This window comes from Cetorhinus maximus, chromosome 6 (genome assembly GCF_964194155.1).
Source record: "Cetorhinus maximus chromosome 6, sCetMax3.hap1.1, whole genome shotgun sequence".
Lineage (NCBI taxonomy): Eukaryota > Metazoa > Chordata > Chondrichthyes > Lamniformes > Cetorhinidae > Cetorhinus > Cetorhinus maximus.
Window position 1 is genome coordinate 35,856,117 of NC_135884.1, and position 27,103 is coordinate 35,883,219.

At 44.1% G+C, this 27,103-nt stretch overlaps 1 protein-coding gene across 1 annotated transcript in view; it reads right to left on the reverse strand.

Annotated features, from left to right (window-relative positions):
• The window catches only part of cfap20dc (CFAP20 domain containing), a 543,645-nt gene that overhangs the window by 157,366 nt on the left and 359,176 nt on the right, over nucleotides 1-27,103 (reverse strand). Inside the window, exon 12 of the mRNA XM_078543624.1 lies at nucleotides 18,127-18,504. Within this exon, the coding sequence (XP_078399750.1) occupies nucleotides 18,127-18,504 (378 nt within the window). The remainder of the gene's footprint in view (nucleotides 1-18,126; nucleotides 18,505-27,103) is intronic.

Sequence of the window (27,103 nt, forward strand, 5' to 3'; positions counted from 1 at the left end):
CCGCTCTGCGGGTAAGCGACTCCCGTGGAGAACGGGAAAATAGTCGCGGGGGCGGGCGGCTTCAGACCGCCAGTTCCAATGGGGAGCCGGCAGCCTGTATAAAGAGTGGCCAGGCAGCCTGCTTGAGGCAGAGCACCATGGCCACTCATGGAGAGAGGGAAGGAGGACCGATTGCACAGCAGCATGAACAGGAGGAGTGGGGCAGGCTGCAGGAGAGGTCAGCGGAGGACCACTGTGACTTTCTGATGCATGCCTTACTGTCCTCCTCCAAGAGGTGTCTATCCGTCGACACCTGCTGTATCCGGAGGATGGGAGGAGGAGGGCCTCCCATGTCACCAGCCAGGCGTGGGACGAGGTGGGTGACGCTGTCAGTGCCCATGATGATGTGCAGAAAAAGATTCAATGATTTGCTGCGCTCTGGATGGGTGAGTACCATGTCGGTCTTGGCCATTTGATCCAGAAGGTAGCCTTACCCTTGGAGCCATTCCACCCCCCCCACCCCCCGCAACGTCTTGCTGTCGTTACTGCAGAGGGCATCTGGCGCACGTGGGATGGCCAAACGGGTACTGACCATGCTTATATCAGCCTTAGTGGTTCAGGAGAAGAAGGGTTCTCCCAGCAGCATATGTTGGTGTGTGTGGCATTAGAGTAGTCTGGGGGTAACCTGCAAGGGAGGCCGCTAGACACATACTCAGGACTCCAACACATGTCATATTGATGGTGATGAGATGGTGCAAGGGGTGCCTCAAGGTGTTTTGGGCAAGTGCCATCTGCTGGCATCGGCGCCGCACCTAGTTGCGCCTCCTTGCAATGGGCGCTAAGATCTGTGTGCTATTCAAAGTGATGGACGCCGAATGTGTCCAAGGTGGCAGTTGGGGGAGGGGGTTGGGACCAGCCGTACTATCTTCTGGGGACTGATCACCAGTAGTATGGACAAGAGCCACTGGAGGCCTCTGATGGGCCATTGTGGTTGGGGTGCGGCGTGCATGTGCAGAGTACATGAGCAAGCAGCCCCAATAAATCCCCTTCTCTGTTTTGCAGGCAAAAAGTCAGCACAATGCCCCGGAGCGCGAGAGGGCTGGAGGTGGGCACGGCCTCCTGCAGCGCCTCACAACCTTTAAGAGCAGTCCAAGGAGCTGGGCAGGAGGCAGGAGGCTAGGGCGGCCGGGTGCGGTGAGGCTGGGGTCCAGCGGCCAGGTATTTGAGGTCCACAGTCCCATCCACTCTGTCTGTCCACCATCCAAACCACTGATGGTTGCTGCAATCGTTAATGCTGAAACAATGCTCATTCACAGACTGAGACACTCTGATGTGCGGGTCATACAGAAGGGACCCTCGTCCCCTTGAGGATTCGCGTCTCCACCACCTTCCAAAGTCACCTTATCCCATTTGTGACCACTATCACCATGGTCTAACATGCCATGGCATCGCTGCTGCACAGCCAAAGAATTATTGCATCTTAGGGGGTTTGGGACCTCCAGCAACCTTTCAGCTAGTGCGCCCCACATTACTTTGTCCAAAAGGTCCTCAGCACCTCAGCTGTGAACCTCATGGCACTCAACTTAGATAAATGCCACCACGTTACTCATCCCTGCGGCAAGGGGAAATGTTGCATTCTGCCTACCCGGCCTATGCCCCTCCTAATGGAATGAAGGCCAATAATGTGACCTCTCAATCTCCTGTGATCCATGGCAAATATTGCAACTGTTTGCGATGTTTCCTCAGCACCACAGCTATCCAGGCCAGCATGCATCCAGGTCAGGTACCTCTGCATTCTCTCCACTCCAATGGTACATAACATGCCATGTGGCATTCCTGAGGCCATCTGACCAGCCTATCTGCATGAGCATTTAATGGTTGCGGCTCCTCTTGACTCTTTTCCACCCCACCAATGTTTGTCCCCTTAGGGTTTTGAAGGGCGAGCGACTTATGAGGCTGGGGGGGAAAGGGCTGAAAGGTTGAACTGAATGTACGCTAACTGATGCACTGTCCTTGTTGTTAATTTCAGCATCACCACCAGAGCGATCCGCACCTCGACACTGCAACCCTCCCTCCACACCTGAGGGCCAACATGTGCAACTTGCGGCATATCATTTCAGCCAGCTAGGCACCAGTGTAGACACAAACACCTTGGTGGGGTATTTACCGTCGGCTAGTGTCCCAGGTCACAGTGAAGAGGGCACATCACAATCGCTGGAGGAGATGGAAGGGGAAGAGAGTGCCGATGGCTCCAGCAGCCGGAGGGCTGCAGGGGACAAGGCACATGCTGACTCCGGCACTGATGACGTGCCTCTGGAGTTGTCCCCAATGCGGCAGCTGTAGGACAGGTGGCAGGAAGTGCGTTTGCATCTGGCAGGGTTGCATGAGGGAATGCATCAGTTGGTCTCTGCGATGGAAGAGTCCATGCAGAATGCACGTGAAGGTTTGACCCTCAGGGCAGAGCTTCAGGCTTCCCCCAATGAGAGATTGGCGACTCTCATAGAGAGGGGGTTCAATCAGATGGAACATTTTATGATTGGGTTACGCTTTGACCTGCAAGCCCACACAGTGGTACTGGCCACGGATGGTCATTCCCAATGTGAGAGATGTTGTGGGCACGAAGCATCAGCACTCGGTGCCCATGCATCTGCGGTGAGCAGGGAGGTCGAAAGGGACCTCACGTCGGCGCAGCAGCTGCCTGTCGTCGCTGCGAGCTCCTCTCAGGGCGCTCCAGGTGAGGGCAGCAGCTCCTCCGCCCCTATGCCAGTCAACGTTTCTTCCGTTGAGGCTGCGACAACTGGGGAGATGCTAGTTCAGGAACTGACCACTCCCTCCCAGGCGGAGCCGTCACAGGCTCCACAGGTCAGAGGACGCTCGCCAAGGTCATCGAGGCCAACAGGACACCAGAGTCAGCAGGCTGTCTCTCAAGCCACTCCGAGCGATGGGGCGGCACCTAGACGTGGCACCTGAAAACGTAAGCATAAGGCACCTTAGGCACTCCACAGGAATGTCACTGGTGATTTTGTGTTGGCCTTAGAATAGGGACCCAAATTTTTCTTATTGCAACGGAGTATTGTTTGGTTTTCTTTTGGACAGAATAAAGTCCACTTTTGTTACCATGGCTGAGGGTGTTTCATTTGTGGTGCATTTTTCTTTTTCACATATTTATCATGAGTGATTGAGTGGACATTGATGTTTCTGTACTAAGCCCTTAGTTGCAGCTGGACAGACCATAAGACCGTAAGACATAGGAGCAGAAATTAGGCCATTCGGCCCATCGAGTCTGCTCCGCCATTCAATCATGGCTGATAAGTTTCTCAACCCCATTCTCCCGCCTTCTCCTCGTAACTTTTGATCCCCTTACCAATTAAGAACCTATCTATCTTGGTCTTAAATACACTCAATGACCTGGCCTCCACAGCCTTCTGTGGCAATGAATGCCATAGATTCACCACTCTCTGGCTAAAGAAGTTTCTCCTCATCTCTGTTCTAAAAGGTCTTCCCTTTACTCTGAGGCTGTGCCCTCGGGTCTTAGTCTCTCCTACTAATGGAAACGTCTTCCCCACGTCCACTCTATCCAGGCCTTTCAGTATTCTGTAAGTTTCAATCAGATCCCCCCTCATCCTTCTAAATTCCATCGAGTATAGACCCAGAGTCCTCAAACGTTCCTCATATGTTAAGCCTTTCATTTCTGGGATCGTTCTCGTGAACCTCCTCTGGACCCTCTCCAGGGCCAGAACATCCTTCCTGAGATATGGGGCCCAAAATTGCTCACAATATTCTAAATGTGGTCTGACCAGAGCCTTATAAAGCCTCGGCAGTACATCCCTGCTTTTATATTCTAGTCCTCTCGAAATAAATGCCAACATTGCATTTGCCTTCCTAACTAACGACTCAACCTGCAAGTTAACCTTAAGAGAATAGGTGGAAGATGTGGCACCTAAGGGCCACGTGTGGAAGTGCCAGGCAATGCTGTTTCTGCTGATCCATGTGTGTGGAGCTAGCTGAAGGTTTTTTGGATTAAATTGGCCCAGGTGTCCCTGCCTCCTTGGTGTAATTGCGGGTCGTCGTTCTGCCCCTCATCATCGCCCTGTGCTTCCTCATCCTCTGAGGCACTGCTGGATTCATCATGTGAGGCCTCATCCAGGGCATCACGGTCTTCATCGTCAACTGCATCCCCCTTTTCCGCTGCAAGGTTGTGCAGGACGCAGCATATTACCACTATCAGAGAGACGCGATCTGGGGGGTACTGGAGTGCGCCCCATGAGCGGTCCAAGCAACGGAAGCACATCTTGAGAAGACCGATGGCTCTCTCCACCACAGCCCTTGTGATGCCCTGGCTCTTATTGTGCTTATGCTCAGCTTCTGTTGTTGGACGGCATAGTGGCGTCATGAGCCACCTTCGCAGGGGATAGCCCTTGTTACCCAGCACTGAAGAGCCCCGGCACCTGGGAGTGTCTGAGGATGTAGGCATCGTGGGAGCTGCCTGGGTACCTTGCACAGACTTGTAAAATCTGCATCCTGTGATCACACACTATCTGCACGTTCATGGAGTGGAAGCCCTTCCTGTTGACAAAGGCACCGGGGGCTCACTTGCTGGCGTCTTGATGGCCATGTGTGCAGTCTGTTGCACCCTGGACCCGGGGGAAGCCAGCAATGGCCGCGAAGCCTCTGGTTCACTGTGCCTGACTTGCCTGGTCACAGCGGAAGTGGATGAAGGTGGATACCCATCTGAACAGAGCATCTATAACCTGCTTGACACAAGTGTGGACGGCTGATTGGGAGATACCGCAAAGATCACCCACTGAGCCCTGGAAGGAGCCAGAGGCATAGAAGTAGAGGGCAACTGTGAGCTTCAGAGTCGCTGGCATGGGGTGTCCACCCACACAGTTAGGAGAGATCTCAGGGCCAATCATCTGACAGATATAGTTGACTGTATCCCTTGGGAGTCGGAGCCTCCTTCGGCACTGCACCTCAGTCATATTGAGGTAGCTGCTTCGCTGCCTATATACCCTGGCAGCAGGATAGTGGTGTTTTCTGCGGACCCTTGCACCTTGGACAACCTGTTGACCCTGCGCCCCTTGTGCCTGCACCTGGCCACCCAAAGGTGGCTCCCCTGGAGGCTGATTGTCCAGTCCTGGCCTCCTCCTTTTTCTATCCCTCCCTTCCTCCTCAGGGGAGCTGCCTCCAGTGGAGAGTTCAGAACCCATACCCCCAGGCTAAATAGAGGCCTCCGGAAAGCTGCAGGCCCGAGAAAGATTACTGTCTGCAGACTGGTTTCAAAGTACACAAAAAGCTCTTGGAAATCGATGAGAACTGCTAACAATCACACAGGCAACTTTTAAACACTTTCTGCAATTAAAACTTTGTGGAAAACATGAACAACCCCTCTGCGTCCACATATCCTGACATTGCGTGAGTTTTCTTAAAAAAGTCTCCTACCCGCCTGCCTGTTACCCATGCGCCAACGAAGGTCGCACAGGCCCCTCAAAATCCTGGACAATTGGCAAGTTAAGGGCCTTAACGAGGCCTTCAATTAATGGCGGGCGAACGCCCCGCTGCTGAGCGTGCCTGCCAACCGAAATATCGCGATGCTGCGCGCTGACGTTGGCACGTTCACGAGCGAAATGTCAGCGCGCGACATTTAAATGCTGATGTGCGGGCTCTGCCACCCGCACCTCAACCGGAAAATTCTGGCCCATGTTACCAGTCTTCTCAAAGCATATGCCTCCATTTGCACCACCATAACACTGGGTCATACCTTGTTCCTTTCTTCCTTCCTCCATTTCGAAATTGGAAGTTAATCTTTTAGCCATGTATGTCCACCTTTTAGAATTCTCTACCTAGATCACTCTGCTTTGGCACATTTCTTGTTATTTTTAAAACCTTCCTCTTTGACCATATGCTTGACTCTCCACCCAACCTTCTCTGTTTTCCTTTTGTTTCATTCCCACCATTTTCCTCCTTGAATATCAAATCAAGGAAATTCCTGAATGTGAGGAGCATAACAGAAATATAAGTTGATGTTGCCATTTAAATTACTTACACACAGACCTATTTCTACATGATACTCTTTTCATTTTAGTTTTCCACTTGTTTACTTTATGTTTAGGGATTTCTCCTCAACTATTATAACAAATTTATCCTGCACAACTGCTCTTTCCAACTTTAAAATTCATATTTTGGAATGTTCATTTTATCAACAGTTACTCCAACCAACACTACAATGCACTGAAACTTGCTTAAATAAGTACAAATCTGCACTGTGTATTTAGCTTAGCTGGCATTGAAATGAATGCAAGTCACTGCACGTCTGCACTCATTGATGTACAGTATATGTGCTTTGTGATATCAAGCATGTCCAATAGCATACCAAGGTTCATAGCACATGATGTTTGACCCACCTGACAGAACAAGTTGAATCGACTCAACAGTTTGAGCCTAACCATTCAAGGGGCTTCAACAAAAAGGGAGTATTTTTAGTGTATGTCATGTGGAATGTTTCCTATCCACAAGTGAAATAGAATTTTATGCTGGCGGGATTTTACGGTTCTGCTGAAGTCAATGGACTTTTGAACGGCTCGCTGCATTTTATGGCCCCTTCCCCGTAAAGTTCCGCTGATGGAAAGAAAAAAATTCTAGGATAACTGTGCAGTAATCAAACTTAAACCTCAAATGTTAATCTTGCAGCACAAGTTGAAATATGAAAGTCTTGTAATTTGTAATAAGGATCTGGTTTGAAGATATTCAAAAAAGTAGCCAGTTTTCAATTTTACCTTGCTTCATTTTCAGTACAGATTGATTGCTAATCTTTTTGATGTTAAACACTGAAGTATAATTTAAAAGGTTTTGCTGAATGATATTCTTCACAAACCGAGAAATGCCTCGGTTTGAAATGATTGAACAGCTGCATTTAAAAAATGGTCTGTTGTGTACCTACTTAATGCACTGAATACTGATAAATGGCTATCAAGTTTCTGAAGAAATGGGTCACCATTATTTTAAACCAAATGTAAAAAAAAAGTAAACTATTGCATTCAGTATTTCATTTTGAATAAACAGAAAATATTTAACATATTTTATGCAGAAATTAGATTATTTTTCTAAAATGTGCTGCTATCTCCATATTTATTCTCCAAACAATTAAGAAACTGATTCTGGAAACCTTTAATACCGGAATGAAGAACATTGTGTGATGGAATTGAATGGGAAGTAGTTTGCTTCATTTAAATTCTAAGCTTGGTTCTGGTGTACTATTATCTGGAGTTGATTGACCTCTGTCACCGTGTCACCAGGTATAGGTTAAGGTATAACTCGATCTTAAGGTATCAGATCCCACCCATACCTGGGTCTTAGAGTTTTCAACAAAATGGGGGTGAGCTGTCTATTGATTGCCAGGTTAATGAATTGCTCATCATATACTGTCTCTAGGGAAACAAGGATGAAACTCAGCTCAAAAGCATTTAACCACCTGTTGCCTTTGTCTTTTTCTTTCAACTTGTGTCAATATGCCTTGCTTTAAAAAGCAAACATTTAAAAGGAGCTCCTGTTTATCCCTGCAGAAAAAAAAAAATCCTACAATATAGCACAACTTTTTACCCAAGACAGTTTCACTAACAGAACAGACAAAATAATGGACAAAAGGCACATTGAGATCCCCTGCATCACAGATGTCAGTCTTCAGCCAGTTCGGTTCACTTCACATGATATCAAGAAATGGCTGAAAACACTGGATGTTGCAAAGGCTATGGGCCCTGACAACATTCCAGCAATAGTACTAAAGGCTTGTGCTCTAGAATTAGCTGCGCCCCTAACCAAGCTGTTCCAATACAGCTATAACACTGGTATCTACCTGGCAATGTGGAAAATTGCCCAGTGTGTCCTGTTCACAAAAAGCAGGACAAATCCAACCCAGCAATTACTGCCCATCACACCACTCTTGATCATCAGTAAAGTGATGGAAAGTGTCATCAATGGTGCTATCAAGCAGCGCTTACTCAGCAATAACCTGGTCACTGATGCTCAGTTTGGGTTCTGCCAGGGCCACTCAGCACCTGACCTCATTACAGCCTGGGTCCAAAACATGGGCAAAAGAGCTGAAATCAAGAGGCGAGATGAGAGTGACTGCCCTTGACATCAAGACAGCACTTGACCAAATACAGCTTCAAGGAGCCCTAGCAAAACTGAAGTCAATGGGAATTAGGGGAAAAAGTCTCCACTGGATAGAGTCATACCTGACACAAAAGAAGATGGCTGTGGTTATTGGAGGTCAATCATCCCAGGACATCGCTGCAGGGGTTCCTCAGGGTAGTGTCCTAGTCCCAACCATCTTCAGCAGCTTCATCAATGAATTTCCCTCCATCATAACGTCAGAAGTGGGAATTTTTGCAGATAATTGCACAATGTTCAGCACTATTTGTGACTCCTCTGGTACCGAAGCAGTCTGTGTTCATATGCAGTAAAACCTGGACTGTATTCAGGCTTGGGCTGAGAAGTGGCAAGTAACATTCGTGGCACACAGGTGCCAGGCAATGATCATCTCCAACAAGAGAAAATCTGACCATCGTCCCATGACATTCATTGGCATTACCATCGCTGAATCCCTCACTATCAACATCCTGGGGGTAACCATTGCCCAGAAACTAAACTGGACAGCCATAAAAATACTATGGCTATAAGAGCAGGCCAGAGGCTGGGAATTCTGCGGCGTGTAACTCACCTCCTGACTCCCCAAAGTCAGGAGTGTGGTGAATTGGAGAATTCACTCTCCACTTGCTTGGATGAGTGCAGCTCCAACAACATTCAAGAAGCTTGACACCATCCAGCGCAAAGCAACCTGCCTTATTGGTACCCTATCCACCACCTTCAACATTCATTCTCTCCACCACTGACACACTAGTAACAGCAGTGTGTACCATCTACAAGATGCACTGCAGGATCTCACCAAGGTTCCTTTGACAGTACCTTCCGCGACCTCTACCACCCAGAAGGACAAGGGGAAGCAGATGCATAGAAACACCACCGCCTGCAAGTTTCCCTCCAAGATGCACACTATCCTGGTCTGGAAATATATCAACATTCCTTCACTGTCACTGGGTTAAAAATCCTGGAACTCACTACCCAAAAGCATTGTGGGTTTTCCTACAGCATACGGGGCGGAATTTTACACCAGTGGGATTTTACAGTCCTGCAGAAGTCAATGGACATTTGAACAGCTCGCCGCATTTTACAGCCCCACCCCTGCTGTGACAGGGTCGTAAAATTCCACCCATGGACTACAGTGGTTCAAGAAGGCAGCACACCACCACCTTCTCAAGTGCATACGAATAAATGAACATACGAACAAGGAAAAGGAGTAGGCCATTCAGTCCCTCGAGCCTGCTCCGCCATTTAATAAGATCATGGCTGCTCTGATAGTAACCTGAAATCTGCAACCCACCGACTGCCACTAACTTATCACCCCTTGCTTATCAAGAATCAATCCACCTCTGCCTTAAAAATATTCAAGGACTCTGCTTCGGCCACCTTTTCAGGAGGAGAGTTCCAAAACCTCACGGCACTCTGAGTGAAAAAATTTCACCTCCTCTCTGTTTAAATGGGCGGCCCCTTATTTTTAAACAGTGATCCCTAGTTCTAGATTCTTCCACAAGAGGAAACATCCTCTCCACATCCACCCTGTCAAGACCCCTCAGGATCTTGTAAGTTTCAATCAAGGCACCTCTTACTCTTCTAAATTCTAGAGGATACAAGCCTAGTCAGTCCAACCTTTCTTCATAAGACAACACACCCATTCCAGGTAGTAGTCTGGTAAACCTTCTCTGAACTGCTTCCAACGCATTTACATCCTTCCTTAAATAAGGTGACCAATACTGTACGCAGTACTCCAAATGTGGGTCTCATTAGTGCCCTGTACAACTGAAACGTAACCTCCCTACTTTTGTATTCAATTCCCCTTGCAATAAATGAAAATATTCTATTAGCTTTCCTAATTACTTTCTGTACTTGCCTTTTGTGATTCATGCACTAGGACATTCAGATCTCTCTGCACCTGAGGGCTCTGCAAACTCTTACCATTTAGATAATATGCTTCTCTTTTATTCTTCCTGCCAAAATGGGCAATTTCACATTTTCCCACAATATACTCAATCTGCCAGATCTTTGCCCACTCACTTAACCTACCTATATCTGTTTGTAGCCTCCATATGTCCTCTTCACAACTTACTTTCCAACCTTTCTTTGTGTCATCAGCAAATTTAGCAACCATCCCTTCAATCCCTTCGTCCAAGTCATTTACATAAATTGTAAACAGTTGAGGTCCCAGCACTGTGACATGCCACTCATTACATCTTGCCAACCTGAAAAAGGACCATTTATGCCTACTCTCTGCTTCCTGTTAGCCAGCCAATCTTCTATCCATGTCAATATGTTACCCCCTACACCATGAGCTTTCATTTTCCACAATAACCTTTTATGTGGCATTTTATCAAATGCCTTCTGGAAACCTAAGTGCAGTACATCCAATGGTTCCCCTTTACCCACAAAAACCTTTACCCCTTAAAGAACTCCAATAAGCTGGCTAAACACGATTTCCCTTTCACAAAACCATGTCGACTCTACCTGATGACCTTGAGCTTATTCAAGTGCCCTGCTATGACTTCTTTAATAATACCTTCTAATATTTTCCCTACGACAGATGTTAAGCTAACTAGCTTGTAGTTTCCCACGTTCTGCCTCCCTCCCTTATAGAATGATGGAGTTGCATTTGCTATCTTCCAATCTAATGGGACTTCCCCGAACATAAGGAGTTTTGGAAAATTAAAACCAATGCATCAGCTATCTCACTAGACACTTCTTTTAAGACCCTAGGATGAAGTCCATCAGGACCCAGGCTCTTGTCAGCCCGCAGCTCCAACAATTTACTCAGTACCATTTCTCTGATGATTGTAATTTTTCTGACTTCCTTTCCCACTTCCATTTCCTGGTTTATAGCTGCTTCTGAGATGTTACTTGTATCCTCTATAGTGAAAACTGATGTAAAATACCTGTTCAATTCATCTTCCATCACCTTGCTTTCCATTAGCAGTTCTCCAGACTCACTTTCGATAGGACCAACATTCACTTTGATAACTCTTTTCATTTTGAAATATTTATAAAAACTTTTACTATCCGTTTTTATATTTCTGGCTAGCTTTCTCTCATATTTTAATTTATCCCTCCTTATTAGTCTTTTAGTCATCATTTCCTGTTCCTTATATTCTGTCCAATCTTCTGACCTTCCACCTATCTTTGCACAATTATATGATTTTCCTCTAAATTTTATACTATCTTTAACCTTTCTAGTTAACCACGGTTGGTCTCTCCGTCCCTTGGACACTTCTTACTCGTTGGAATGTATCTATTCTGTGCATTCTGAAATATCCCCTTAAATATTAGCCACTGCATTTCTATTAATCTATCCCTTAACCTAATTTGCCAATTCACTTTAGCCAGCTCACCTTTCATGCCCTCATAATTGCCCTTATTTAAGTTTAAAAACTTAGTCTCAGACTCACTCTTCTCTCCCTCAAACTGAATGTAAAATAAAATCATATTATGTTCACTGCTACCTAGGGGCACCTTCATTATGAGATCATTAATTACTTCCTTCTCATTGCACAATACCAGGTCTAGTATAAACTGCTCTCTGGATGGCTCCAGAACATGCTGTTCTAAGAAACTATCCTGAAAACATTCAATGTACACCTCATCTAGGCTATCTTTGCCCATCTGCCTTTCCCAGTCTATATGTAAATCAAAATCTCCCATAATTATTGCCATGCCTCTCTGACAAGCTGCAGTTATTTCTTCCTTTATGCTCAACCCTACCATGTGGTTATTGTTAGGAGGCCTGTACACAACTCCCAGAAGTGACTTCTTACCATTACCATTTCTCATCTCTACCCGATTCCACATCCTGGTTTCCTGAACTTAGGTCATCCATCTCCATTGTGCTAATACCATCATTAATTAACAGAGCCATGCCTCCATCTTTCCCTTGCTTCCTGTCCTTCCTAAATATCCTATACCCCTCAATATTCAGGTTCCAATCCTGTCCTCCTGCAGCCATGTCTCTGTAATGGCTATCAAATCGTAATAACTTATTTCTATGTGTAGTCTCATATCATCTGTTTTGTTTAGAATGCTACGTGCATTCAGATACAGAGCTTTTAATTTTATCCTTTTATTCTTTTTGTAACCTCTAGTTTCATCTGTTGATTTACTGTTAGATTTGTACTCTCTATCCCTTCCCGTCACAATCTGTTTTTCATTTCCCATAATAATACCTTTGTCTTTTGTTTTGTCTCTGCTCTTTGATTTACCACATCTTCGCAAATTTGATCCCTTGCCCCACTATCTAGTTTAAAATCCTCTCCACTTCCCTAGTTATGCAGCTCGCAAGAACACTGGTCCCAGCACAGTTTGGGTGTAGACCATTAGGGACAGGAAATAAATGCTGGCCTGGCAAGCAAAGCCCACATCCCATGAATGAAAATAAAAAAGAATGGAAATGTTTGGTTCGGGGAGAGTATTGGAAAAGTTGTCTAGAGGTAAAAGCAGGGCTGAGGGTTTTAGCAGCCCGCAGGTTGGATCAGGAATGGAGAACGGATGATGATAGGCAGATGAAAATAGGCAGTCTTTGTGATCGAAAGAATATGAAGTCAGAAACTCACCTAAGAGTAAAATAAGTTGCAAAAGTCTGGCTCAGCCTGCGGCAGTGAACAGGGAGGGGGATAGAATTGACAACTAGGGAATGGTGGTGGAGGTTAAAGTCAATGGCTTCCTAATATTTAATAGGAATAAATTCTTGACTCATTCAGGCCTGGATGTTGGACAAGTCTGATAACATATTGGCTGCAGGAGTTTTGAGACAGGTGATGTGGTCAAGAGCTGGGTATTGTCAGGGTACATGTGGAACATAATATCATGGTCAGGATTTTCCATTCGTTGGGAGCGGTGGGAACGGGCGGGGGCAGTTGCGGAGCTGACCACTGGGTTTGGCCTTTTCATCTGCCCACCAACCATAAGGTTGGACAGGCAATGTAAAATTCAGCTTAATTACCTCATTAATGGCCTTAATAGGCCTTTCAATTATCAGTGGGCGCGCAGCCAACTCCCGTGCATGCCCGCTGAATGAAATATCGTGAGTTCACGATGACATCGGGACACACAGCCGACATCATTGTGTGTCACTTTACATTCCGGCGTGTCGGGCGCACGCCCGTACGCCGAATGTAAAATTCTGCCCCGTGTCTTCTGATGATACCGTCAAAGGGCAGAATGTAGATGACAAATAGAAAAGCTGAGGCTAGATCCTTGGAGGACTCAAGAGGCCACAAAGCGGGAAGAGAAGCTGTTGCAGGAGATTTTCTGGCTGCAACTAGATAGACAAGAGTGAAATCAGATGATGGCTGTTCCACTAAGCTGGTTAATGCAGGAAAGTAGACTGATGTAGTCAACCATTTCAAAGTGTATAGGCAGGTGGAGGAGGACGATGATGGATATTGCACTGCAGTCACAGTCACAGAAAAAGCCATTTGTGGCTTTGATGTGGGCTGTTGCAGTACTATGGTAAGGGCAGAAACCTGATTGAAGACATTCAAAAGGGAGTTGTGGGAAAGGCGGAGATGGAGTTTGGAGGCATTTATTATTATTTCATGGGATGTGGGCATCACTGGCTAGGCCAACATTTATTGCCCATTCCTAATGGGCATCTAAGAGACAACCACATGGCTGTGGGCAGACCAGACCAAGTAAGGGCAGCTGATTTTCTTCCATTAAGGACATTAGTGAACCAGACAATCGGCAATGGTTTTATGGCCATCATCAGACTTTTAATTCCAGAATTTTTATTGAATTCAGGTTTCACCATCTGCTAATAGGGATTCGAACTCGGGTCCCCAGAGCATTACCCTGGGTCTCTGGAATACTAGTCCAGTGACAATACCACTATGGCACCACCTCCCCAATAACACATTCAAGAACTTTAAAGAAAAAACAGAGGTTGGAAAAGGGGTAGCAATGTGCAAGGACTTGGGGATAAGAGGGTTTTTATAAGGAGAGTGTGGTGATATTAGCAGATTTGAAAGGAAGGACAGGGAGCCATAGCATCGGTTCCAGGAAGCTAGGTGATCAGCTTAGTGGGAATAGGTTTGAGAGAGCAGGAGGTGGATGTCTTGAACAAGTTGTGCTCAGAGAGGATATGAGAAATGGACAGGGGAAATAAGAGGGAATCTAGAAAAGGATGCGAGTTCAGGGCAAGGTAAGGAGAAACCATGGCTTAGTGGGTAGGGAGGGATGCAGAACAGCAGCTAAATAGGTGGGCTCAATGTTAGTGACAAAAATATTCATGAACTTCTGCACTTGTTGGAGGTGAGGATGGAGGCAACAGGGGAGAGGGGTTTAAGGAGATGGTTGGTAATAGAAAAAAGAAGCAAGGAGTTCAAGATGGTCCTAGAATATGGAGCAATTTTAGCAGAAGAATGTGAGGCTCCATTTTTTTCCAGGCATGTCTGGTTATGAATGATTATGCCAGTTGTGTACCATATACAGTAAAATTTGCCTCCCTTGGATTTGAGGGAACAAAGGTGTAAGCCATACCAAGGAGAATGGCCAGGGTGGGAGAGAGGAAGGATTTTACTTGGGACAAGGGAATCAAAGATAGAGGTGAAGCTGTGATTGTAGAAGTATCATGGTAAATGGAGGGCCAAAGGCTAGACAATTAGGTGTTTTAAAAAGCCGCTGTATGAATTGCAGGGGAGCTTTTTATAAGGGCGGGCACAGAGGAAATAGAGTTGGAAGGGAGTTGAGAGTGGTGAGGTAGAGGCTTGAGCAGATTGCTCTGATGTTGGACATGCCGTCTCTTGTGTGATACATTAAACAAAAGCCCTGTCTGTTTTCTAAAGTGGACTTTAAAGGCCCCATGTTGAAGAAGAGCAGGAGAGTTATCCCTGACGCATTGACCAATGTTTACCCCTCAATCAACATCACAAAAGTAGAGTATTTAGTCATTATCACATTGCAGTTTGTGGGAGCTTGTCATGCTGCCATGATTCCTACATTACAGATTGTCTACACTTCAGAAAGTACTTAATTGGTTGTAAAACGCTTTGGGAAATCCCGAGGTCATGAAAAGCTCTATCAAAGTGCATTTTTTTTCTTTTTAGTATTAACAATTAGACAATGAAGAGATACATCCCTTTCAAATTGCACAACTTCTCTTTTTGCATAAAGCACAATAATCCTTCCAAAATGCAGAAAAGATTCTGAACTGTGGAAATTCATTTGATCTCCAAATATCCAATCAACAATCAATGTACCTACAATTTATAAAAAAAATTGGTTTAAACTGAAAATTGTTACTTCTTAGTTTTAATAAGTTATTTTGTTTAATTTATATGCAAGCAAGGAATTCACAATAAATAAAACACACGCAACATCAACAGCAACTATTGCAATTACTTTTGCCACGAGGCAATGCCTCGTTATTTTGATAATATGATTTTCAACTTTCAACTGGCTGGAAATTTTGAAATTTGAACAGAGACAGGAGCAAAGTGCTTAAAAATGCAAGGCCACATTCCAATGTGAAGATGAGAGACAAACAAATCAACCTCAGGGGAATGTGAAGAAAGGGACATTTCCTATAATACAGACACCCATCGAAACTTGTAACTGTCTCGGGAAGAGGCATTAAAAATGCAAAGTAGTGGATATTGAAACAATGGCCACCACAGACAGACACACCTGAAGCCTCTTGGAAACACATAATGAGTGAAGTATTTAAGACAAGGCTGCCAGCTACTAGAGAGAGATTGCAAGTGACACAAGCCATGTCAAGGAATTCTTCAGCAGAGGAAACAGGCTAAAGGCTGCTCTCTCTCCACCTCTCTCTTTTGGAATAAGTGCATCACCCAGTTCAAGAAGCCAATTCTACCAGAAACCTACCAGTAAACCGAGGTCTCGTAATAGTAGCAATATCTTCTACATCTGACCACCTGCAAGAAACCAGCTACCCCAAATCGGCCGCAATGTTTAAAATCTATGTCTCAAGGACAAAGGACATTTAACTGTATATTCTTTTACCTTTTTTATTTGACTCTAACTCCCTTTATTTCTGATACCTGTATACGTGTGTGCATGTGTGAGTGTGCGTGTCTGTGTGCATGTGTGTGCCTGTGTGTGCATGTGTGTGCCTGTGTGCGCACGTGTGTACATGTACGTGTGCGTACGTGCATGCGTGCCCGAATGACTGCATGAGGGCCGAATGCCTGATGTCGCGTTTTTATTATTTTTCTCGGGTAGTGGTTAATAAATTTGCTTTTTCTTTGACTCAAGAAAACCTTGTTTGATTGGCTCCTTACTGTTCTCGGTTTAAGCAGTTAAACACATTCTGATTTGGAAAAGGCATATCCTTGTAAATAAAGAAACTTAAACTTATGTTGTGACCAACTGGAGAAGGTTGAATAGGGGGTTGCCAATTCATCACTTTTCACCTAGTCATAACATATTTTATAAAGCATAGTGAGATTTAAGTCTAGTTTGTTTACAGCAATTAAGATTGAGGCCACATCATAATTATCGCTACCATCTTTTGGCATTCCAGATAACAGTTTTATATTATGTTTTTGTTACCTACTGCTCAGAAATTAAATTTGTGCTATTTACTGAGCCAAACTACTCATAAACCTATTTGAAACGCAATTAACATTTAATTTTCATGCCTGACCTTACAGAAATAATTGTCTAGACAGTTAGCAATATGTTCCTTAGACATCTCATTTATAACACAGTGCCGTTAAACACTGATAATAAATTCACTCATTTGGAGAGTTTACAGTTGTTTGACAGCTCCAAAGTTCAGTCTCATTTTCACATCTGTGTGGTATTTTTCATTACTGAGAGGGATAAAGACAAGGAGAAACTCCCAGATCAATAGTCGAACAGACAAATCGAGAGATAGAAAATATTTCAGGATTACTGCTGCCAAAGCAGTTTGATTCTAAAGAACATAAACATGTAGAAACATAAAAGGCTAGTTATGTAGAAACATAAAAGGCTAGTTAGTTCATTCAACTTACTCTGGCCTCAAATTCATGAGTAAAGAATCAACCTTGACTCATTTCCTTTGAATGCACAAATGTATTTACTACATTAGTTGGATTTCAAATGATGATTATCCCAAGTAAGAAAGTTTCTTTTTAAATTATAGTTAGTGACTGATTTGGTTTCTTGCATCATCCTCAATTTTTCCTATTCTTCATTCTGAGCTTTAGGAAACAGAATACCTCTCTACATTGGCAGTGAAAGTTAACATCTATCCCTTTGACTACACTTCAGCAATTTTTTTGTCCAGTGAGCATAGACTGAGTTTCCTGGTACTCTCTTCAAGTCTCACCTAAAATATGGAATTCACAAACGAGCACAATATTTCTGAGGTTTCACCAATTCTTCATCACTCCCATTTTCTCTTGATCTTGTATTTTATGGATCTATTTAATGTATGACATTTTATCTGACTCTTTTTTTATAACCTTTCATAAGAATAATGAAATGGGAATTTCACAATTTCTATCGTATTAGCTTGTGACAGATTTATGACTCACAGCAATGTACAATTAGAAGTAAAGTCCATCACAGGGTCAATAACAGCAATACACAATAAATTGGAATAATTAACGTCTTGAATTGGCTGAGAAAAATAACATTATAAAACCCAAGCATATTGTATGGAAGTATTAAATGATCAAAATAAATTGATATTCCACAGGATTTTTCCTATAATCAACCTTGAAGCTCAGCATTTTCTTTCTAAATTTAAATTTATTTTTATAATAGGGAGACAAAAAAAAACTTGGCAAAGCATTAAAGGTATTATCCTTTTATTCTTGCTGACTGAGTTCAAAAATAAGCCAGGTGACGGCATGGAAAATATCCTTTCAGCTTGCAAAAAGATGCAAAAAGTATCTCCTATTTTCCAGCACAAACACCTTGATAAGCAGACAAATTAAAAAATATATACTTTTTATTAAATAAAAACCCCATCTTGAATCAATTCAGATTTTAAGAAATAAAGTACAAGAGAGTTTTAAATCAGGAAAAAAAACTTACACAAGTCTCTGTCGTTAGTCTTGGATCCTCTTTTGGGATTTCTTTTAAGGACCTTTTTACCATTGAAGTCCTGGATTGGCTAGCTTGACCATCTTTCACCTTTATCATGCCTGATGTAGAATCTGGAGCATCTATTCTGGTGGGAGATCTGCTTTGGACTGGAGTGATACTGCTGTGAATTTTTTCCTTGTCTATTTTGCTCAATGCAGGAAAAGGAGTTCCTTTTAAGGTTTGTTCACTTGAAGCAGTTTTTATTGTTCTTTCAGAGGATACAGACATAGAACTATGGGATATATGGCTGACCAATGAGGCTTCAGAGTTCCTGGAACTTGTCCTGGCATCTGAGGGCCGTCTGGTAATCCTATTCAGCAAATCATCCTGAGGTTTGAAAAAGAATTTTGTTACTCAATGTGAAATTTTTATCTAAAATGAAAATCACTCACAAGCAATAGGGGAATAATTATTACACAAAAGAGTACATGATATAACATCGCTTCCTGTCCCCTATTGGCTTCCTCTACTCAGGTACTATCCCCCTCCCTTTCAAATCTGCCATCATTACCCCACCTCCTTAAAAAAACAATGCTCCTCTGCCCTTGCAAATTATTGCCCCATCTCCAGCCTGCCTTTCTTCTCCAGTCCTTGAATGTTTTGTTGTCTCCTTAATCCTGCTAATCTTTTCCACAACTTCAATTAGGTTTTCACTCAGAGCATAGTACTGACATCTCCTCCGACTGTTAACCAGGTGCATTTCCCTTTTTGTCCTCTTGCCCGCTCTGCATCCTTTGACATGTTTGATTACCCCATCCTCCTCCAACCTCTGCTCTGTTGTCTAGGCTAGTTGCACTACCCTTACTAGGTTCCAATCTTACCTGTCAAGCTGTAGCAAGAGTATCTTCAGCAATATCCTCACTCTCTTTACACATATTGTTACCTATTCAGTCACCCAAGGATCTATTCTTGGCTTCCTCCTCTTTCTTATCTGAATCAAGCCCCTTGGTGACATTATTCAAAGACAAGGGGTCAGCTTCCACAAGCACACCGGTGACATCCAGCTCTACCTGTTCATCATCTGTCTCAACCCCCATAACTGCCTGCGTGTGTCAGGTTGCTTGTTGAACATCTAGTCTCAGATGAGTTGTAATTTCTTTCAGTTAAATGTTGGGGTGAATGAAGGCATCACCACAAACATTGTACCCTTGCCTCCCCCATCCTGCCATTTTCTTATGTTGAATCAAACTGCTCACACTTTGGTATCCTGTTTGATGCTGAGCTGAGCTCTAATCCCATATCCACTCCACCTCAAAGACTTCATCTTTTACCCACATTGCCCTGCCTCTACCCTTCTTTTAGCTCATCTGCTGCTGAAATCCTCATTGATATCTATTCTATCTCTAAACTATTTCAGTGCTCTCCTTGCTGGCCTCCCATCCCCAAGACTCTGTAATTTTCAGCTCATCCAAAACTGTTGTGTACCCAATCCTGGACAAATCAATCACTCATATCCTTTCTGATCTATTTCAACTCCCACTCTACCAAGGTCTCATTTAAAATTCTTACACTTGTGATTGATGGTCTTATCCCTCTCCATTTCTGTAACCTCTTCCAGCCCTAAACTCCTCCCAGGCCGTTCCTTCGACTCTGTCCCTCCCTCCTTCATCCCCGCATTGGCAGCCACGCCTTCTGCCACCTCATCCTCAAGATCTGGAATTTCATCCCTAAACCCCTCAACTTCTTTACCTCCCCCTTCTCCTTTAAGGCCCACCTTCAAACTCAACTCTTTGGCCAAGCTTTTGGTCACCTCTCCCAATAACACCATCTTTGGTTGAGCATTCATTTTCATCTGATTTTGCCTCTAGGAAAGACATTGAACTTTTTGTATGGTAAAAGCAGTATATAAACACAAATTTTCATTGCTGCTTGCTCCTTTCAATGAAATCACATTTTCAGTTATTGCATCTTTCAATAAAATGCATTTGAGTGCTTTCGCTCACCATTAAATTAATTTTTATGCAAAACCATGTATTTTGCTTGTTTTTTGATAAACTATGTCAGCCCCTACAACTTATTTTAAAATCCTTGTGGATTCATCTTTTGACAATTCCAGCAAAATTACCTTTAGGAAAAGCTGCTTAATGTGGAATCCATTTAAAAAAAATTATCTAATGATTTTCTATTCCGTTGGATAACAGCCGATTAGTTGATACATTTCAAATGTCATTCATGTTTCAGAGAAACAGGAATCCCTAAAGCTATCATTAATGAAATCAGGAGGTCCTATGTCATTACAAGGAATGACGAAGCACAGCAATGTTGTCTTCATCAGTTATCATCTAGCCATCTTTAAATAGATTTTCAAACTGCATGACCACACTATTTTTAAAATCAATAGTATGCGTAAAAAAATATTGAAATGGTATGTTTAATCCAACTGGTTTTGGGGTATTAAAATAGATAGTTTACTAATTAAAATTTAGAGCAATCATATTTAACTTTTTTGTTGCTTATGTCAAACATGAAAGAATTGCACAAAAAATGAAGATAAAGTCTGATTAAATATTTAGTCTCGTAACTTGCGTGGGCAGTAATAAATGGCTATGGTGAACTTCAAGTTCAAGGAAAATCAAGTGTTTCTGTAAACCAAGTGGAACACATCCCACCAACTCCGAGAGCCCCGCTGCCATTTTACGCTCTTATGAGCATTGATTGGCAGTAGGCAGGACTTCCGGCCCTCACTCAGGAGAAAGTCCTGCCTTGCATCAGATTGGTTGACAACTCTCCAGTCCCTCCAGGAACAGAACAAAAACAGAATTACCTGGAAAAACTCAGCAGGTCTGGCAGCATCGGTGGAGAAGAAATCAGTTAACGTTTCGAGCCTTCATGGCCCTTCAGCAGAACTGAAGCATAGTTAGGAGAGAGGAGAAATATAAGCTGGTTTAAGGTGGGGGGAGGGCGGGGTTGGGGGGGAAGAGAGAAGTTGAGGGTGTGGTGATTGTGGAGATAAGCAAGCCGTGATAGGAGCAGATAATCAAAAGATGTCACAGACAAAAGAATCAAAGAGGTGTTGAAGGTGGTGATATTTGTCTAAGAAAAGTGCTAATTAAGAATGGAAGACAGGACACTCAAAGTACAGCTCTAGTGGGGGTAGGGTGGAAAAGACTAACAAGGTTTTAGTTTTAGATTTAAAAATAATGGAAATAGGTGGGGAAAGAAGAATCTATATAAATTATTGAAAAAAAAGGAGGGGGGGGCGGGGGAGAGAAACGGGGTGGGGATGGGGGGGGAGGGGGAGTTTAAGATCTAAAGTTGTTGAATTCAATATTCAGCCCGGAAGGCTGTAAAGTGCCTAGTCGGAAGATGAGGTGCTGTTCCTCCAGTTTGCGTTGGGCTTCACTGGAACAATGCAGCAAGCCAAGGACAGACATGTGGGCAAGAGAAGAGGGTGGAGTGTTAAAATGGCAAGCGACAGGGAGGTTTGGGTCTTTCTTGCGGACAGACCGCAGGTGTTCTGCAAAACTGTCGCCCAGTTTGCGTTTGGTCTCTCCAATGTAGAGGAGACCGCATTGGGAGCAACGAATGCAGTAGACTAAGTTAGGGGAAATGCAAGTGAAATGCTGCTTCACTTGAAAGGAGTGTTTGGGCCCTTGGACGGTGAGGAGAGAGGAAGTGAAGGGGAAGGTGTTGCATCTTCTGCGTGGGCATGGGGAGGTGCCATAGGTGGGGGTTGAGGAGTAGGGGGTGATGGAGGAGTGTCTGATTCTTTTGTCTGTGACATCTTTTGATTATCTGCTCCTATCACGGCTTGCTTATCTCCACAATCACCACACCCTCAACTTCTCTCTTCCGCCCCGCCCCCCCCCCACCTTAAACCAGCTTATATTTCTCCTTTCTCCTAACTATGCTTCAGTTCTGCCGAAGGGCCATGAAGGCTCGAAACGTTAACTGATTTCTTCTCCACCGATGCTGCCAGACCTGCTGAGTTTTTCCAGGTAATTCTGTTTTTGTTTTGGATTTCCAGCATCCGCAGTAGCTTTTAGCTTTTTGTTTTTACCTCCAGGAACAGTGCTGCAGTGGCTGGAAGAGGCAGAGAACCGGAGAAAGAGGTGTGTCAGAGGTCTGAGTGGAAGGGTAGGGAAGGCCTGGAGGTCGCAAGGTGGGGCAATTGGTGTCTGGGGGTATAGGCTGGGGTGGGGTGGGGGGCGGGCGGTGGAGGTAGGTCTACAGATCACTGGGCCTTAAAAGGAGGGCACCCCCCAGTCAGAAAGGGGCTTCTGATGGAGGCGCCTCCCACTCCCCAACAACTCTGCCTGCCAGAGATCTTAACTCCCTTCATTTCCGGCCTTTCCCCCTGAGCTGTCATCCACCCATCAGCCTAAAAATTGAGGCTGGGCGGAAACGGTCTCCCTTCAACCCCCCACCTCAAAACCTGCTGGGAAAGTAGGGGAGCATAAAGTTCTGGCCAATGGATTTTCAAACCAGGTTACCTAGACTTTAGGGGATCCATGATGAGAACCCGGGGTGCGGGTGGGCGGGGGGTGGTGATGTTCCGTGAGATCATCACATTTCTGTGCTTGTTATAGTACTGCCACATTATTTTTGTTGCTGTATTATAAAGAACAATTTCTGCAATTATAATATTGTTTACCTTTGAACATCAAGACAGGAGGTCATCAGAAGTGTGTGAATATTTGCAAAAGGGCCCCATATAAGTAAACTGCTTGTGTAAATGATCTTTTAAGGATATCATGTGGTAATAAATTTCACCTTTTTCAACAAAACACCTTAGTGTACAACAGCGATGGAAAAGGTTCCAGATTTCTTCAATGTCTTTTCTTCTAACTACATAAAATCTCGCCTCTACAATCATACATAAGCACACTGCTTTTTACTTCATATCTCAGCATCAACAGAATAGGTGCAGCTGCAAACTCACAAAGGTTGACAACATTCAGGAAAGAGAAATACCACTTGATTGGTACCGATGCAATTAGGCTCAATATTCACCTTGCCCATAATGGGCACACTGTGGCTATAGTATGCACCACTAACAAAATGTACCACAGCCACCTACTAATCTTACTTTGACAGCATGTCCCAGCCCTGTGATCTCTATGATTAAAAACAAGAAGAGCAGCAAGATCAAGGGAACACAATGGGCAGAATCTTTGGGTCAGCGTGCGGGGGCGGGCCCCGCTCGCCGACACATAAAATGACGCGCGGTAACGTTGGGCGTGCGTGCCGATGTCACTGCGTGTCATTCCAATCTTCAGTTCGGTGGGCGCGCACCGGAGTCGGCTGCGTGCACACCGAACTGTCAAAGGTCTATTAAGACCATTTAAAAACTAATTAAAGTAATTAACTGAGCTACCCATCCAACCTTAAGGTTGGCAGGCAGGTGAAAAGCCCAGGCGGCCTTCTCATTTATCATGAAACGTCATCCACGTGCGGGATGGGGTTTCATGAAGTGTTTATAAATTGAATAAAATTTTTTATTACAGTTCACTGACATGTCCCAGCTCATGTGACACTGTCACATGAGGGGACATGTCTTAAAAATATTTTTTTTCTTTATTAAAATTTTTGACAATCAAACTAATCTCCCCAAGGCAGCTCTGTGCCTCAGGGAGATTTCTGCACTCTTTCGTGCGTATGTGTGAAAGAGTGCAGGCCCCAACTCAGCCTACTCCCCCCCCCGCCAGCACAGGGAGCGCACAGTGCTTCCGGCTGCTCGTCACGGTGTGCGGGCCTTAATTGGTCCACCCACGTAAAATGGCGGCACACAGCCAATCGCAGGCAGCCCCCTCGATGGGGAGAAAATTCTTCCCAATCAATTTCAAGTTGCACACCATCTTAACTTGGATGTAATTATCATTGCTGGGACAAATACTTGGAGTTCCCTTTCTGTCACCAACATGGGAACATCATTAGCGCAAGGACTAAAAGAAAAGGCTTATAAAGTTGCCAGAAGTAGTAGTAAACCTGAGGATTGGGAGATTTTTTAGAATACAGCAAAGGAAGACCAAGAAACTGGTAAAGTAAGGGAGAATAGAATATGAATGCAATCTAGCAAAAAACAAAAAAAAGAACTGTAAAAGGTTCCAAAGGTATGTAAAAAGGGAGCGTTTGGCTAAGACAAATGTGGGTCCATTACAGCCAGAGTCGGGTGAATTCATAATGGGAAATAGAGAAATGGCAGAGAAGCTAAATGATTACTTTGTGTCTGTTTTCACTGAGGAAGATACAGGAAATCTCCCAGATTTAGAGATCCAAGGGACTAGAGAGAATGAGGAGTTGAAGGAAATTAGTATTAGTAAGAAGGTTGTATTGGAGAAATTAATGGGACTGAAAGTTAATAAGCCCCTGGGACTTGATATTCTGCATCCCAGGGTGTTGAAAAGGTTGCTATATAGTGGATGCATTGGTGGTCATTTTCCAAAATTCTGTGGATTCTGGAATGGTTCCTGAAGATTTGAAGATAGCAAATGACACTCCACTATTTAAGAAGGGAGGGAGAGAGAAAACAGGGAACTACAAATCTGTTAGCCTTACATCAGTAGTAGGGAAAATGCTAGAATCTATTATAAAGGATGTGATAAATGGATACTTGTATAATCACGATCTGACTGGGCATAGTCAGCATGGTTTGTGAATGGGAAATCATGTTTGACAAACTTGTTGGAGTTTTTTGAGGAAGTTACTAACAAAATGGAGAGAGAGTCAATGGGCGTAGTATACTTGGATTTTCAGAAGTCTTTTGATAAAGTCCCTCACAGGAGGTTGATTAGCAAAATAAAAACACATGGGATAGGAGGCACGATTAAGGATTGGCTAACAGGCAGAAAACAGAGAGTAGGAATAAACGGGTCATTCTCACGTTGGCAGGCTGTAACTAGTGGAGTACCACAGGGATCAGTGCTTGGGCCCCAGTTGTTCACAATATATATCAATGATTTGGATATGAGGACCAAATGTAATATTTCCAAGTTCGCAGATGATACAAAGTTAGGTGTGAATATGTGTTGTGAGGAAGAGGCAAAGCGGCTTCAGAAGAATTTGGACAGAGTGAGTGGGCAAGAACATGGCAGATGGAATATAATGTGGAAAAATGTGAGGTTATCCACTGTGGTAGAAGGAACAGATGTGCAGTGTATTTCCTAAATGGTAAGAGATTAGAATGTGTAGATGTGCAAAGGAACCTGGGTGTTCTTGTCCATAAGTCACTGAAAGCCAACAGATGCAGGTACAGCAGGCAATTATGAAGGCTAATGGAATGTTAGCCTTTATTGCAAGAGCATTTGAGGACAGGAGTAGTGAAGTCTTGCTTCAATTGTATAGAAGCTTGGTTAGACCGCATCTGGAGTAGTGTGTGCAGTTTTGGTCCCCTTATCTCAGAAAGGATATTATTGCCATAGAGGGAGTGCGACGAAGGTTCACTAGGCTTGTTCCCAGGATGGTAGGACAGTCCAATGAAGAGAGATTGGAGAAACTGGGCCTGTATTCTCTAGAGTTTTGAAGAATGAGAGATGATCTCGTTGAAACCTATAAAATACTTAAAGGAATAGACAGGGTAGATGCAGGTAAAATGTTTCCCCTGGTTGGGAGTCTAGAGCCAGGGGGCACTATTTGTGCCTTTAGATCATATAGCTTAATGAGAATGCTGCGCGCATTCAGTGCAGAGTGCCCTTAACTTTGTCTTTTTGACATCATTTTGCATTCGAAGCATACTCAATGCTCTGCTTTGTTTCTCCTGCCTTCGCAAAACTCATCTTCCACAATTTCAAAATAAGGGGGAAGCCACTTAGGATCGAGGTGAGGAAAAACTTCTTTACTCAGTATTGTGAATCTTTGGAATTCTCTACCCCAGAGGGCCGTAGAGGCTCAGTCATTGAATATGTTTAAGGTAGAGATTGATAGATTTCTGATTAACAATAATGTAAAAGGTTATGGGGATAGTGTAGGTAGTTGGCATTGAAGTGTTCGATCAGCCATGATTGTATTGAATGGGGCTCAAGGCCTGAAGACAGGAGGGAGCGGGGTGGGGGAGAGTTCGGAGGCTGGAGGGAGGGAGATGTGGGAGAGTTTGGAGGCTGGAGGGAGTGGGTGTGGGAGAGTTTGGAGGCTGGAGGGAGGGGGTGTGGGAGAGTTTGGAGGCTGGAGGGAGGGGGGTGGGGGTGAATTTAAAGGCTGGAGGCAGGGGGTGGAGGAGAGTTTGGAGGCTGGAGGGAGGGGGTGTGGGAGAGTTTGGAGGCTGGAGGGAGAGAGGTGTGGGGAAGTTTGGAGGCTGGAGGGAGAGGGGTGGAGGAGGTTTTGGAAGGAAGGGGGTGGAGAGAGTTTGGAGGCTGGAGTGCAGGGTGGGCTAAAGAGAGTCGAGACTGGAAGGGGAGAAAGTGGGGAGAGTTTGGACCCTAAGACTGTGGTTGCGGGGTAGTGGGGAAGAGAGTGCTTAGGCCCTGAGACTGGAGAGGGGGGAAAGTTTATACCCTAAGACCTGGTGGAAAATATAGACCGAGACTAAAATGAATGAAGAACTGATGGGGATCAGGTGGTACTCTAAGCATGTATTGTATGGGGGAACAATTTTTTTGCACTAATAAAAAACTGAATAAATTCAGATATTATTTAAGCAATTAATTTCCTTATATTTTTCAACACTGGTGGCTGAATGCATTGGATAGCTTGAGTGCGTTGGATAGCTTTGAGCGTACTATCAAATTTGACGTCAAACTCATTCCAAATGAGAGCTTTTGATGTCAAATTGTAATTGAGAGCATTCAGTACAGTTGAAAGCAAAAATGATGTTAACATTTTTGGGTAGGGTTATGAGCAAATGCTGTGCATTTCCAATTTTTATTCAAGATTTACAATGTGTGTGGTTTCTCTCTTTATGCCAATTTTTAGAAGATTTTTGGATCAGTCATAACATGTTCAGAAACTATCTCTTTAAATGTTGTGATCACTAAAATATATATTAGTCTTC